At 37.8% G+C, this 16,700-nt stretch overlaps 1 protein-coding gene across 6 annotated transcripts in view; it reads left to right on the top strand.

The window, feature by feature from the left end:
• Positions 1-16,355, top strand: part of WDPCP (WD repeat containing planar cell polarity effector) — a 361,091-nt gene extending 344,736 nt beyond the window's left edge. For all 6 annotated transcript variants that reach the window (XM_020985463.2, XM_020985462.2, XM_020985466.2 and 3 more), the window contains 3 exons: positions 2,548-2,645; positions 5,911-5,939; positions 15,838-16,355. In XM_020985463.2, the coding sequence (XP_020841122.1) occupies positions 2,548-2,645; positions 5,911-5,939; positions 15,838-15,888 (178 nt within the window). In that variant the 3' untranslated portion in view covers positions 15,889-16,355. The remainder of the gene's footprint in view (positions 1-2,547; positions 2,646-5,910; positions 5,940-15,837) is intronic.
• The last annotated feature ends 345 nt before the right edge of the window (positions 16,356-16,700 follow it).

Raw genomic sequence — 16,700 nt, 5'->3', positions numbered from 1 at the left:
GCATCAGATGAGAGTAGGTGGCATATGTGCAGAAGGCCCTTTTCTGCATCTTCAACTGAAATAAACGGAGTAGTACAGTGAGTACTTCCAGTTCACTGAGCTCTTAAGTCGATTTATATGTATTAGAGAGAACTGGTTAAGTTCCTTTTATCCCCACTGGGCTTTTTGTGTTTGCTGACTATCAAACTATAAGCTAAACAGCCACATCTTTTTATAAACCTTGGTACATGTCTAAAATCCTCCCAGCATTGGCCGATTTTAAAGACATACTCAAAGAGGATGGACAACATAAGCTCTTTTAGAACATGAAAATGGAAGAGTTTCGGCAATTTGGCTGCCAAAAAAGCAGTTTACCGTCCTCCGATGAATCCGTAGCCACATGTGAGAAAGCTGATCAAGATACTACCAGACTGATAATGGGGCTAAAGGGCAAAAAGAATCTCTCTCTTCGGCCTAATCTGGTCTCCAATGAAGTTTCTTGGTTTCTTTTTCTGAGCCAATAAAGCTTAAAGCAAAGGAGTACTTGCATTTATTGTGGCTTTAATATGGCTCAAGGAAAGCAGATGAGGAAAAATGTTGCTTTATGGATTCTCAGCTGCCTGAATAACTTTCACTCTGCTGGGATGAGAAAGAAAAGTATGCAAGAAAATCCAGATGCCCCTCTAGCTTTTTGACGTTCTCAGAGATAAGAGTTTTTGTTTGGAATCTTATGTTACATTTGCAAAGCTTCCTTGTCATAGGATCAAAAAATAAGCCAAAATCATTATCCACTGATTTCAAATCACTAGATCACAACCTATAAATGTACCTTTTTCTATTTGCAAAGACCTTTTTTTCTGCTAGAGTTCAGTATATTAAGTTAAACTAAATATTCAATAAATGTAGCTCAGTATGCAAAGATACCATGAAAGCTCAACCATTTAGATGGTATAATATTTAAATCATTGTTCTGATTTAATTATGCAAAATTCAAAGGGACTGCAAAAGCTGTATATTAGAACAGTTTAAATCAGCACTGTTTCTCATACTCATCCTGGCTTTCCCATTCCCAATACCATCCACGATATCAGTCTCTACTACATTAACACTTGGATGGACTTTTGCAATATCCACTTGACTTTATGGTTCCCTGTAATTCATCTTGCTGCCAGATTCATCTTTCCAAGGCCCAGATCTAATCACCAAAACCTTTGGTGGCCTGCATGTTCAGACCCCCTAACCGAGGATGCTTATCTTTCCTTTGTCATGAACTTCCTTGGTAGTTTGGTGAAACCTATGGACTTCTTCTCAACATGATGTTTTCAAATGCATAAAACAAAATAAATATAATTACAAAGGAAACCAATTATATTGATATTTAGTTATCAAAATATTTAAAAATCAAATTCACAGACCCCAGATTAAGCCTTAGCTTGATATTCAAAGCATTTTTTTTGAGGCAAAATCTGGCTCCGACTTGCCTTTCCAGCCTTATTTGTGCTATTTGCCATCCTACGGCTATGATTTCACAACTACATCAGTTAGTCAACAAGCAGAAAAGCCTCTGTTCCCTCTGCTTATGATGCTTTCCCATCTCATTTCAACCTACTTCAATGTTCCTACCCATCCTTCAAGACCCAAATGGCCCTATTGCCACCCATTCCATGTAGTCTTCCCTGATTGCCCTTAGCCGGAAGGCCTTTTTCCTTGGGACTTTCCTAGCAGTATCTTCGTACCTTTCTTACATATTGTTTTCTGTCTTACATTAGAATCATTTGTGTATATTACTTATCTCCCTTCCTAGATTTAGATTGTATGCTGTATGAGGGCAAGGGCTATGGGATTTTTTTCGTTATATTTTCCATCAGTTCCTAGCACAATAGTCTCCATATACTGAACACTTACTAAACATTTATTAAAGGAAGGAATGATGTAATCTCTTATCACAGGAGAAAAAAATTAGGAAAGTCATAGGGAAGTAATAGTAAACGTCTAACCTGAAAAGAGTGTTATTCAAACTGACAAAAATTAAATATAAATATTTCCATGTACACTGTTTCATGATGATAGTTTGTTTCAAATAATTACGCATAGCCATTGATTAAAAGGTAAGAAGAGATTTCAGACGAACAAAATGGAAAAGAATGCTTAAAATGCAACCACCTGAGCTATGGGCTGGGAGTATTTTACTGAAAGACTAAGGCTAAAAATATACATTTGTATTGTCCGTCCTAACTGTGGAAAACCCGGCACCCACATTGTTTTCTTGCTTCTCCACCAATTCCATACGAAATATTCCATTTGTATAAATTAAACCTAGTTGGTATTCAGAATGCTCAATTAAATAAAAATCTTAACAAGGTGAAAGACAAGGATTTCATACCATGCTTTGATTGAAAATAATTCAGTTATGAATAATTGTAATGGGAAGGTGTTTCATGAAGAACAGAAGACATCACATAAAAAGAACTGCAATGGTTTGAAAAGTATTTTAGTATTGTTCATTACCTGAGAAAGGTTATGAAATGTTTTCTCACCATCATGTCTCTGTTTTTCTCCTGCCACAAGACCTAAATACAGCAAACCAGCTCCTGACAGAGAGAGTAAATTTGAGGACGACAACACTGCATCTTTGATGGAAAAGACTTTAGCCTGGAATTCAGAAGGTAAGGATAATCATCGTCATAGCCAAAATATATAACTTAAAGGAGAATAGACATCGGGAAGGAGCTTTCCAATTAAAGGAGCAAAAGTAAACTAAGTCTGAATTGTCTCCACTGATATCAGTAGATCTTCACAACTGATTAGATGGGGCGGGGTAGGGAAGAGTAGAAGGAAGGAGATGATGAGATCAAAGAATTCAACTTTGGGTAAATGGTTAAGCCACTGACATAAAAAGGTAAGTAGGGAAGAGAATCAGGTTTTGAGTGAAAGTTCATCATTCAGTTTTAGATACTTTGAATTTGTGATACAAGTAGGACATTCAGGCAGAGATATCCAGCTGGCAGGAATTAACATGAGTCTAGAGCTAAGGAAAGAAGTAGAGACTAAAGACAAAAATGAGAGTCATCTCGTAAGCCTTCAAAGCAGATACCTTTATCATATTCTGGTATTTCAAAAGAGGCCTGATTTCATCACTGTGCTAAGTCCTTAATTCAGGTCACAATTTTTCCATTGTTTAATTTGCTATGGTCAAAAAAAAAATTTTTTTTTGAATTCATCATCTAGTGACCAATAATGTGGTGACAAGCTTCTCTGAACTCCCCTAAATTGGTCTTTGCCAGGCCCATAACTCAAAACCCAGCTGCCTCTGTGGGAGCTTCCAGACCTTGGGCTGTGCAGACTCCACCTGAAAATTAGTGATGGGACCTCAATGGAGATAACAACAGTAACAACAATAGTTAAATTTATATAGCACTTACTATATGATAGGCACTGTGCTAAGCACTTTACAATTATTATCTGATTTGATACTTGTAACTCTGGGAGGTAGGTACTGTTGTTAGCCCCATTTTATAGATGAAGAAACAGGCAAGCAAAGGTTAAGTGACTCACCCAGAGTTACATAGGGAGTAAGTAAGTGTCTGAGGCCAGATTTGGACTCAGGTCTTCCTAAGTCCAGGCCCAGCACTCTATCTACCATGCCACTTTATAGCCATGCACATAATCTGTTTTATATTATAGTTATTTGTGTGTGTGTCTTCTCTCCTAAAGGGCTGAGATAGTGTCATCTTAATCATTGTATCTCCCCTAGCAAACGGTTCAGTAATTTGCACAGAATATATATTTAATAAACAGTTATTGAATGAATAAATAGGAAAAATGGGGTGCCAGCCATTTTGGGGTAATACATACAAGAGAGTGAACAGTAACATAAGTAGACAAGATAGTTGAGACGCAGAGTTGTGGTCAGGTTCAGTCAATCAACTAGCATTTATAAAGCAACTACTGTATGTCAGGTACCTAGATTGAAAGCCTGGATACCTGGGAACATAGTGGTACCCTTGACAGTAATGGGGAAGTTAAGAAGAAGGGAGAGTTGCGGGGCAGCGGGGGAGGAGAGAGATAACGAGTTCAGTTTTGGATATTTTGAATTTAAGATACATAAAGGACATACAGTTCAAGCTGTTTAATGGACAGTTGGGGATATGAAACTGGAGATAAGGAGAGAAGTTAAGGCTGGACAAGCAGATCTGAGATAGTCATTGAAACTATGGGAACTGATTCAATTGCCACATGAAATCCTATAGAGGGAGAAGAGGAACCAGAACAGTACCATGTGGGACACAGTTAGTAGGCATGACATGGATGAAGATTTAGCAAAGGAGACAGAGAAAAATCAGTCAGACAGGTAGAAAAAGAACCATGGAAGGGCAAAGTCACAGACAGTGAAAAGGATGTCAAGGAGGAGAGGATAATTGACAGTGTCTGACATTAGAGAATGGTGAAGAAGGCTGAAGATTAAGAAAAGGCCATTACATTGATCAATTCAGAGATCATGAGTAACTTTGGAGAAAGCAGTTTCAGTTAAATGATGAGGTCAGAAGCCAGACTGTAGAGAGTCAAGAAGAACATGAAAAGAAAATGGAAGCATCTGTTGTTGACAACTTTCTCAAGGAGTTTAACCACCAAGGGAAGGGAGATAGAGAACAATCACTGGTGGGAGTGGATGGATCAAGGGAGTGGTTTGTTTTTGTTTTTGTTTTTTGAGGATGGGGAAGACATGGTCCTGTTGCCAATTGACTGATTGAAACTAAAGATATGAAAAATCTTGACCTTCATATTGGCCAATAAGAGAGAAAGAGAGACAGAGAGAGACTGAGAGACGGAGAAAATACTGACTCCTACATCTACTTTCTCATCCATAAGAAATTGTATAGGAATAATCTACATCCACATTGAAGGAATTAGAAGGGGAAAAATCAAGGCTTCACAAAGAGATATTCTACAGAAAACCACATCTTTACCATTACACAGTTTAGTAAAATAAGTAGAGGACGCAAAATCCCACCATGCTTAATTTTTGTTGACTATAAAACAGCATTCCATTTAGTAGAGCAAAATGCGGCCATAAATTGGTCTCCCATGCAAATTTCAGAGTCATACAAGATTCCTTGTCTTGACATTGAATGGTTTAGAATATTAAAAATGTGTCTTTAAGAAATGCCAACAATTAGTATTGAGAACAATAGTGAACATAAGCAAAATTGATCCAATTGACAGGCTCCATAGACATGATTTCCCAATAGTTCCTAATAAAGATTTTTTAAAACCCAGTTAAATTAACATTAGGCAAAAAGCCACTAGGTTGAGAAATGTGTCAATAGTAGGAGTAACCTTCATGTTTACCAATTATTAATTAATGTTAGCCACAGTATAGTGCAGCTGGCTGGTACAATGGATAAAGCTCTAGACTTGGAGTCAGACTTGAGTTCAAATCTTGTCCCAGACACTTACTAGCTGTGTGTCCTTGAGTAAGTTGATTAATCTCTCTTAACCTCAGTTTCCTTATTTGTAAAATACAGATTATAAGAACACCTACCCCACAGAATTTGTTAAAGACACATTTTTATATTCTAAATTAAACTATTATCTTGGAAACAAAAATCTCAAGATAAGCATAATGTACAGATATTCTGATCAATGACAGACATCACCCACAATACACATGGGAATCTACGTGGTAGAAATTCATCAAATGTTGTCATATGTTGTTGATAAAATTTCATCTGTTATATTGTGTCTTAGACATAACTTTCTCTAAGGCTGTTCAGCATTTCAATTTATTTGGAATGCAATTATTTTTAATAATTGCTGTGCTTTACAATAAATAAACTGAAATTTATGCTAATAATCTAAAAGGTTTTTTTTTTTACTGAGTTCCAGTACAATGCTACAGAATTAAATTCCAGTAATCTCTTGTTTTTAAAGGAGAACTAGGAGAAGACTACACAGAGCAGGTAACACATTTTTTCATTTAATATTTATAAGATATTTAAGGCTCACGTGAAAAACAAAGAGCATGTTTCATATCTCACCTAGGTTACTATGTTTTAAGATTATTATGTTGCGGGGCAGCTAGGTGGTGCAGTGGATAGAGCACTGATCCTGAAGTCAGGAGGACCTGAGTTCAAATCCGGCCCCAGACCAAACACTTGACACTTACTAGCTGTGTGTCCCTGGGCAAGTCACTTAACCCCAATTGCCTAGATAGATAGATAGATAGATAGATAGATAGATAGATAGATATAGATATATAGATATATAGAGAGAGAGAGACATATAGATATATAGATATATAATTATGTTGAAGCTGTAGAAAGCTGAACTTGTGCACAGAATATACAAAGCACCCTCCTGGATCATTTACTCAGTTACTCTGCTGTATTGTCTCTGACAGTGATATCAAAGGTCATTTTGGGGAAAGCCATGATTTCTTTCCATGATATCAATCTGAAGAGTTTAGCAGTACTTTGTGAAACATGGCTATCTAGCTGCTCACCTAATGATGACCCATGATTTATTTGTCTATGAGATCATCTAAATTATGTTGCAGTGTTTAACAGAACTAAGGGATTTTATCCCAAAAGCTATTTTTAATTTAATCTCTCAAACTTCCTTCTTCCTCTTTCTTCTCCTTCTTTCTTCTTATTTTCTTCTTCTCCTCCTCCTCCTTCTCCTCTTCTTCTTCCTCTTTCTCTTCTTTGTCTTCTTTTCTTTCTCCCTCTCTCCCTCCCACATACTCATCTTCCAGCTTTTCCCTAATTACCTACAAACATGCTTGCATGTTGTTTTTTAAAGGACATAGTGAGGAATTAGAAAGATAGCATGGTACAGAAAGATAAGTCCAAACAAACTTTGTATGGTTGTGGATCATAGAATCAGAGAATCCAAGAGGTTGAGTGTCCATCTCGTTCAACCGATACAGAGAAGGAATTGCCCACTATTACATGCCTGACAAGAGGAGGCCTGTGCTGTAAGTGTGTTTCCTCCTGTGCTTCTTCGAGGCCGAGAGCACCTCCCCCTCCACAATGGCCCACTACCACCTTTGTACAGCTCTAATTGTTAGGAAGTTTTTCTTGACATGAATGTAACTTGGCTTCCTTACAACTTCCCCCCTATTGCTCTCTAGGTTAAGCCCTTTAGGGAGAAACCAAATAATTCAAGCCCCTCCTTCACATGACAGACCCCCAAATGCTAGAACACAGCCATCATGTTCTCCCTGGCAATTCTCTTCTAAAACTGCTAAGTCAGCTCCTTCAGCTGACCCCAATATGACATGAACTCAACTTTTTACTCCCTTGGTTGCTCTTCTCTGGACACTCAAAAGTAATCAGTGACAGCTGATCAATGTCTTTCTTATGCCTGATGTCTAGGTCTGAACACAGCACTCCAGATGAGGTCTGACAAGGGCAGAGCACAGTAGGACTATATCTTCCCATGAATGCAGCTGAAGATTGTATTAGCTCTTTGGGCTGTTACATTACATTGCCGACTTATCTTGGGTTGAATTTCACTAAAACCTCCAGACCTTTTTCAAAGCAACTGCTGTCTGTCTATCCAGGCCTTCCCTATCTTATACTTGTGAAGTTGATCTTTTTAATCCAAGTGCCTCATTTATCCCTAGTGAATTTCATAAAACGCCAAAAGAAACCTCAGAGATCACTGAGTCCAGAGCTCCTTAGCCTGTTTCTGTGATGGAGCGACAAGCTGATGAAGTCCATGGGCCCCTCCCCAGAATGATGTTTTTGAATGCACAAAATAAAATACATAGGAGTACTAAGATAACCAATTATAGTGAAATAAAGAGTAATTTTTTCCTATCCAAGTTCCTGAAATCAGTCCATGAACCCAAGCTAAGAACCCCCAATCTAATCCAACCACCTCATTTCACAGGAAATTAAAAATTACAGATGCCAAGGGAACTTCCATATTAGCCAACACCAACCCTAATGCAGAACCAGGGATCAAAGTTAGGTCTTCTGACCATAGACTGATTAACGGGGAAGCAAAGATTAGCCCGTTCTTGTATTCGAGTACATTATTTTCCCTAATAAAAATAAAAACTATTGAAATGAGGAGCAAAAACACTGGAGTCAGATCCAGGAGACTTGGACTCAAGTCCTCTTCTGCTAGCACCCGGCTGCACCGGCGTAGATGGATCAGCCAACCATTCTGGGTTATTTCTAAGAGTCCTTCCACTTCTGATTGTCAGTAAGAATAAGAAGAGCAATAATTTATATATTGCTTTAAGGTTTACAAAGATATATAATACATAAAATAATATTTTATATGTAACATATATATATGCATATACAAATGTGTGTATATATGCATATATACACACACATACACACACAGAGACACACATATATATACATATATACATATATACATATATATATATATGAAATCTTATTTGAGCCTCACAAAAACCTTGTGTGGTAGGCGCTATTATTATCCCCATTTTACAGATGAGGAAACTGAGACAAAAGTTAAGTGACTTGCCTAGGGTCACACAGCTAGTAGTGTCTGAGGTATAATTGAATTCAGAATACAGATCTTCTTGATTCTGTCAGACACTCTAGTAGATAGGCCACCTAGCTGCCAAATGAGTGTTGTTCACCCATCTCAGTCACATCTGACTCTTCATGACCCCATTGGGGGTTTTCTTGGCAGAGATACTGGAGTGGTTTGCCATTTCCTTCTCCAGCTCATTTGACAGATGAGAAAACTGAGGCAAACAGGGTTAAGTGACTTACCCAAGGGCACACAGCTAGTAGGTGTCTGAGGCTAGATTTGAACTCAGAAACATAAGTCTTCCTAACTCTAGGCCCAGCACTCTGCCCATTATGCCACCTAGTTAAAAGAATAAAGATGATTTAGAATGACCTAGAGAAAAACAAATATGTAAAGATAATTTATTTTGCCTTAATCTTAAACTGTTTTCAATCAGTGTTTAATTTAAACCTATTCTTCCCCTCAGGCTTGGACAGAGCATTACTACTAGGCTCTAAACAAATTGTTCAAGATGATTAAAAGTCTTTTGGAGGCATATACAAAGGCCGAGCTCTAGGCACTTTGGGTACACCAAAGTGCATCTATATATCACATAATGTGAATCATTTCTATGTTATTTATTCTCTAATTTTCACAACTAGCTAATTTCCAAAGAATGACAAATTCTGTTTATTAGCAATTCTGGTAAAGGCCTGATGGCATGACTCTTCGTCAACCATTAGCACATCAAAATGATCTTTGTCAAAACTGGAAAATTATTGTCATGTTTACCCTTTACCCTGGGACTATTGGCTTTTAATATTTTTTTTAATGTGTTAAAAGCTCCCAGTAAGAACAGCAAAGCTATAACTAACTGCAAAGATATAACTAACTACAAATCTAACTACCACCAACTCCAGCACTACTTAGATAGTGGGTAAAGATATTAGCCAGTGGATGTACATTAACCATGGCATCATTCCATTCCACGTACTCCTGTCAAACTTGACAACTCTTGCCCCCTCAACCAACCTCTCTCCACCCAGCCAAAAAATAAATATATATGCTCTGAGAATTCCCACCTTGTTTATTACCTTTTTCATGCTTCTCCCTTTGCCTACAATCTCCTCATTCACCCTCATACCTGTTGAATTCCAACACATTCATTAAAGCTGGCAAGGATGGCTAATACAACAGATAAGATTCAGGATCCAAAAAAGATCTTAGTAGTCTAGATCTAGATCAGAGTGTAGATCAAATCTCATAGGATATCATTTCCCAGGGATAAAATTAAAGTCATACATTTGGATTTAAAAAAATCAACTTCAGAAGCATAAGATAGAGGCAAGGTAACTAAATAAATAGCTGTTATCAGGGAAAAAAAACTGGGTGTTCATTGACTCAACGCAAGTAAAGGGTCATATACAGAATCAGAGAGGAGAACAGCTGTATTCTACTCTAACCTAGCCAGACCACATCTGAAATACAGTTTTTGGTCCTAGAAAGCACATTTTAGAAAGGACTGGATAATAATAATAAAATAAGAAATAATGAATTGGAAGGTATCCAAAGAAGGACAGCCAGTATGGTAAAAGGATTTGACAATGCCCAACAAAGACTGATTGAAGGAAGTGATTAATTTTAGCCTCAGTGAGAGAACACTTCACTCCTACATGATAGCCATCTTCAAATATTTAACAGTTTGTCAAATGAAAGAGATTAGACTTGTTCCACATGGCCCCAGAGAGTAGAACTAGGAGCCGTGGATGAAGGTGCTACAGAAACAATTTCCTGACAGAGCTGGCCAAAAAAGTAGAATGCAGTACCCCACAGGGTAGTAAGCTCCCCGTCACTCTGTCCAGGGTTGGATGACCAGTTGTTGAAGACATTGGAGAGGAGATTTCTGTCCTTCTATGTATGGAACTTGAGGATCTCTGAGCCTCCATCTACCTCTGAGACTCTGTGAAATGCTCCCTTCTACATAAGGCTTTTCCTCACTTCCCTGGTCTACACCACCTTCCACATGGCACAAGCTCACAGCATCACAGAAGTTGCCTAATCCAAGGCAGACTTGAACAAGAGTGTCTTCTGCATGACACCTGGCAACTAGGGCTGAGCCTGGTGCCATTTAACATTTGTATCAATGTCTAGAAAAATCACTTTCATTTTTGTATTCCTATTTGATGCTCACAGCGTCCAGGTCTTCCTGACTTCCTTTGTGAAGAAAATATTCATCATGTATAGACGTGAGGCTTCCTGTACAGTCTAAAAACCTTCGGCTTCCCATCTCTGACTACTGAGCCCTGTTTTCCAATGTATTTTTCACTGTCTTCACCCAGGCCTATCTTTGCCCACTATGTCCCTCAGTGCATAAGAGAAACAATAGTGCAATAGTACAGTTAAGTAGATTTGGAACCGGCTGAATAATTGGCCCCAAAAAGATGTCATTAACAATTAATCTAAATATAAAACTAAGCCTCCGGTGGATCCCCAGAGAGCTGTGTTGTTCGACATTGGTATTACTGAATTGAATAAGGCATGGCTCACTCATCATGGTATACTCATCATATTTGCAGATGACATGAAGCTGGGAGGGATAAGATTACAGAGTCAGAATCCAAAAAGATCTTGCCAGGCCCAATCTAATAAGGGGAAATATGACAGGGATAAAAATGTAAATCTTGTACTTGGGCTCATAAAAATCTGCAAGTACAAGGAGGGAGGAGAAGATGACTAGATAGAAGTTTGGGGGAAAAAAATCCCGGGTCTTGTGGGTTTAGGTTTTGTTTTGTTTTTTTAAGCAGACTACAAGGTCAATGTGAGTCAATAGTGTGATAGGACCACCAGAAAAGCATACATGACCTTAGGCTTCATGAAAAGAGTCATAGCTTCTAGAAATGAGAAGGTGAGAGAAGATCCTACTACATCTGGAGTGTGATGTTCAGTGCTGGTCATAGGCAAGACCCTGATAAACTGGAGCAATGGTGTCAAATTCAAATCAAAACAGATGCCTGTAGCTGCATATTGACTTTTTTCATTGTTGTTCAGTCTTGTCAGACTCTTCATGACACCATTTGTGGTTTTCTTGGCAAAGATACTGGAGTGGTTTGCCATTTCCTTCTCCAGATCATTTGACAGATGAACAAACTGAGGAAAACAGGGTGAAGTGACTTGCCCAGGGTAACACAGCTAGGAGGTATCTGAGGTCAGATTTGAACTTAAAAAGATGAGTTTTCTTGACTCCAAGGCCCAGGGCATTATCTCCTGCACCACCTAGCTGCATATTGACTTAGAAAACCACAAATTAACATTATCTAAGGCATGTTATATTTTTATTTATTTTATTAAACATTTCCCGATTTCATCTTAACCTGGTTTGGGTTGCTTTCTGGATGTTCTGCATCTGAGCCTCAAGGTTGGCCCCTCTGTTGGAGGATATCCAGAGGAAGGTAATCAGGAAAGCCAGGATAGCCAGAGATCAGAGATCTAGAACTGGCGCCTCAGGTAATTTAGTCCAAACTCATGGTTTTATAAGAGATTTGTGCAATGGTCTGATCAAAGGTAAGATTTAGACCCACATCCTGACTCTTGATTCAGTGCCCCTTCCACCACACCTCCTCATTGGTGAAAGGCCTTCATTTCGTGCCAGATGAGGACCATGTGAAGAAATTGGAGAGATTTAGCCTGGAAAAGGGTGTGGGAGGCGGGAGCAATAGCCATGTTGAAAAGCTGTCGTGTGGAAGAGAGCTTAGTCTGCATCTGCTTGATTCAAGAGAGGAGAGAACCAGAAGCAATACGGTAGGGGCAGCCACTTTAGACTTGAAGGCAGAGAAAGCTTCCTAGCAACTAGAGCTGACCAAAAGTGGTATGGGCCATCTTGGGTGGCAGTCTGCAAGGAAAGCCCGGATGCCCACTTTTAAGATTTTTTCAGGTTGGATTAAATGGCTCCCAAGGACCCTCCCAACACTGAAATTCTGTGAATACCTGTATTACTTCACAGTTGTGAGGGAAACCATGTAAACTATAAAACAACTTGTAAATACAAGCAATTACTAAAATTTTCTATTAGCCATATTTATACTTCAATGGAAAAACATCCATAAAGCTACAAAAAAAGGAAATCTGATTTATGATACTGCCCACTGGAATGTAAACTTCTTGAAAGAAGGAACGCTTTCATTCTTTGTTTTGGTATCCCTGGCCCCTAGCAGAGTGCTTGCACATAGCAAGCACTTCTTAAATGCTGGTTGATTGATTGATGTTGAGATAATCATTTGAAATAACAAAGGAAATTATCATCTAAAATTGTTAATAGTAGAAAGATTATCAGGCTAAAGAGTCAAAAGGCCTGAATTAGTCCAATGATTAGTTGTTTCAATTTAGGCAAATTACTTTTAAAAACTAAGGCTTAAAAAGGCTAGCTGTAAAATGAGGGTCACACTACTACATATTTCACAGAACCATTGTGAAAATCAAATTGGATAATTCATATAAAGTACTTTTTAACTGTAAAATGTAGACAAATGCTAGCTTTTACACATTAACTAAGTAGTAATTCTAATTCAAATTAAAAGCAGACCTTGACTTGTCTGTAGAATTTGCTTACGACAGTTAGGATACACTTTTTAAAAAAATCACAAGGAAAGGTGACCTGGTATCACCCAACATTACGTAATGCAATAAGGGTGTGGTTCAGAAAATGCACTGAGATGAATGTAGAAACCAGATGAGGGATTGGGGAAAACCCTTTTGTTGCTTCTGTAAATTACTACAGGAATTAACATGCAGCCTCTTTCAATCAAAGGTGAGCACACTTTTTAGCACTTAATGAAATGAAGATCAATCTCCTTCACAGCCACAACTTCCTACTTTCTAAATAAAATCACCTACCAAAGTAGGCAAGAAAGATAAAATGAGCGTGGCCAAAACCAATACATGCATACACAAATTCCTTAATCCTGGCTCACATATGCCTATATAGTCACAGATGTTTCGTTTTTCTTAGCATCTTTTAAAGGCTAGTTTTTTATCTTGAGGATACTCTCTGAGATCGCCACCCAGTACTAGTACCGATACTCTCAACATTTGGAAATGCATACCTATGTGCCCGATGGTGTCCAGGTGAAAATATTCAGCTTGGAGTCAAGAGGAGATGTGACTTCAGATCCCAGCTCTGCAACTCAACTAGCCTGTCTAGGCCTCAGCTTCTTAAATTAAGAGATTAGGCCAAGGTGGTCTCTAAAGTTCCACCTAACTCTGGCAGTCTCTAAGCTCCTACTGCTATTATCTCATTAATCTTTAGTACATCCTCTGAGGGAAATAAGGTACAGCCAGGGTGCTTACACTGGAACAGGATACTGTGAAAAGTTGTAGAATCTCTTTCTCTTTAAGTCTTTAAAAATAGGATTAATCCTCATCTAACTCAAATGGTTTGGAAGAAATCCTAAAAGGGGGATTGGGGTTGATGTCTTTTCATCTGACTATATATTTCTATGGTCCCTCTTTATTTAAAAATAGGGTCCAGAGAAGGATTTGTGTGACTAGCAGCAAAGAATATAGTAATTCAAGAGAATGATTTAATCATGGAATCAAAGGGTATGGAAAGTCTGGGCATCCAAAAGTAATCAATCTCAGCAACCTTGGGCAAATTAAGCAACTGTCACTACTATAATTCAACAAAGCAGTGATAATAGAGTTAAAACTTAACAGGATCTACAGCTTCTCATAACTACTGTAAGATCATGCAAAGTACATTTTAACCTAGTTCGCAGGCCAAGAGATGGAGTTGGTGCTTTGGGGAAATGTTAGTACTTACAATGGTTTTTGTGGGTTGTTGGGGGTTTTCTTCTTCTTCTTCTTCTTCTTTTTTTTTTTATTAAACCAAAAGCTACCCAAACTCCACTGAACTTGCCAGCACACACACAAGCCCCAGGCAGTATTAAATTACTCATTCTTCTTCTTACTTGTTTTTCCAGGGTGTTTTTTTTGTTCTGTGTATAAGCAATATACACACACACCTACATTCATTTCCCTTACTTTCCACGGCTACATTTTCTTTGGGGTGTGGCTGTTTGCATGTAGTTCAAAGGCAATGACTTTCTGGAAATCACTTAGAAGAAGTCAAGAGATAACTTAGGAAATATCTCAAATGAGAGGTGACTAGTTAACAAAGTTCAATTATATTCAGATTAACCTATAATTTAAGAGAAATATCAATGTTAATTCCTATGCCATATATGCCACCGTGTGTTGCAATCATCCTTACCTTTCACCTTTACCATTTTAACTCTTTCTTAAGGTGTAGCAAGGTAGTTTGCTTTCTCAAATAACACACGGACACCTTCACTCTCCATTTAGCTGGTTTCCTGTCTCTTTCAATGTCTCATTCAATAATGTCTTAGATTTCTGTCTCTTCAATGAGCCTGACTCTCCTCCACAGGATGGGGAAATGGAAAAAAGGTGAGTGAGGAAAGAAGTTTGTCATAAACCAGCAGGGGCAGAAAATCATGATGAGTCTATCTTTGCAGTTCCATATAGGACTTACACCCAAAATATTCCCTGTCAAAACACTTTTGCGTCTTTACTTTCAGGCCTACTTTTGTAATATTCTAGATCATAATACTTCGAGGGACATGACAACATTCTCAGTTAAAATTAATTTTAATTTGCTAAAATTTGTGAAATAATTCACTAAAATTAAGCAAAAATAAGACGCTCTCGTTATTGTAACAGTGTTTTATTTTAGTAGATTTTTTTACCTTTTCTTTGTGGCAAATTTCTATATCATAGATTTTTAAATTTCAACTTAAAATTGGTCTTTTCTAACTTTGACTTTCTTGTATTTCATATAGTAAGTGTATTCTACCTTCCTTCTCTGATTTTAATAATTCAAATTAAATTCAATAGACATTGATAAAATACCTGTTGTTTCTAAGTCACTATGCTAGACCCTATGGATATACAAAGTAAACTAGGTCTGTTTCTTATCCTCACCGAGCTGACCATCCAGAGAAAGGGAAAGTCAAGGATATATATGTATGTGTGTGTGTGTACATGTGCATATGTGTTATATATGTGTCTATGTATGTAGATGTCGATATGTATATAGATGTACAAATAAATATAATATGATGTAGAATATGAAAAGGGATGAACAAAGCAAATTACTTTGGTAGTTCCCAGTAGGGAGGAGACAGTGAATTAAAATTTACCAGTAAGATGGGTCTTTATATTACAAATAATTTAAAGTACTTTTTCCCCGCTATATTTTAAATTATTAGCTATCTAGCCACTATAAAATCAATAATCAGTTTATTCCATCTTCCAGAGTGTGATTTTTTTTTTCTCTTTTTGTTTCAGGAGATTGGAGATGGTGGTTCTCTGAGAATGGTTCACTTTGGTTTGGTGTGACAAAGAAAAAGCAACCTTTCCTTGATGACTTTATAACTTTATTCCTTGATGTACCCAAATAAGAACATACATGGCATATACACACAGTCCCATTTTTCAGTAGGTTTCCCCCACATAACAATCACCAACCATCACTCCTACATACCCCTCACAGTATCCTCATCAAATGGCTGTTCACTTCTAGGTTAGCTGCTACTTCTAAACCCCATGGGTACTATCCCTGTGATGTGTGTGAAAAGGACCACACAGATGGAAAGGCCAGAGAGAGTACATCCTTAAAGCCATCACTAAAGCTATTATTGAGTTTCAAGTTGTCCCCACTGAATATTGATCTAGTCACCCGAAGAATACATTCAAATCTCATGTGGGGTATAAAGCAAATGGCCACGTATCATTTCATATTTATTAATATAAAAAATGAAATGTAAAACAGCAAATAAATGTATTTTAACTGTGGACCAACTAAACACATTATGCTACTCATTGACTGTATGGTTTAATCTCACATTGCATTATCTACATAAAATTTGACAGGTGACCAATTCTTTTCTTAGGTGACTACTGCCTCACTCATCCCTCAGTTCTACAGGTCAAAATCGATCCAAATTTTGAAAGAACCAAGTATTGGCAGTGGTGAGGATATAACTATTTGCTTTGAGATTTTGATTGTCTGGTGAATGCCTTGTTTTACAACATGTTGGAAGAATGAGGACATCAATTAATCAGACCTGATTGACTAAGAGTTAAGTCCTGATTGATGTTCTTGCTCAACCAGGGCCCAGAGAGATGCCCAAGGGGCCAGTTTATCACTA

This window comes from Phascolarctos cinereus, unplaced genomic scaffold, assembly GCF_003287225.1.
Source record: "Phascolarctos cinereus isolate Bilbo 61053 unplaced genomic scaffold, phaCin_HiC Scaffold_2;HRSCAF=192, whole genome shotgun sequence".
NCBI classification, from domain to species: Eukaryota; Metazoa; Chordata; class Mammalia; order Diprotodontia; family Phascolarctidae; genus Phascolarctos; species Phascolarctos cinereus.
Note: the sequence above shows the minus strand (reverse complement) of the source record. Positions and strands in the feature narration are given on the sequence as shown.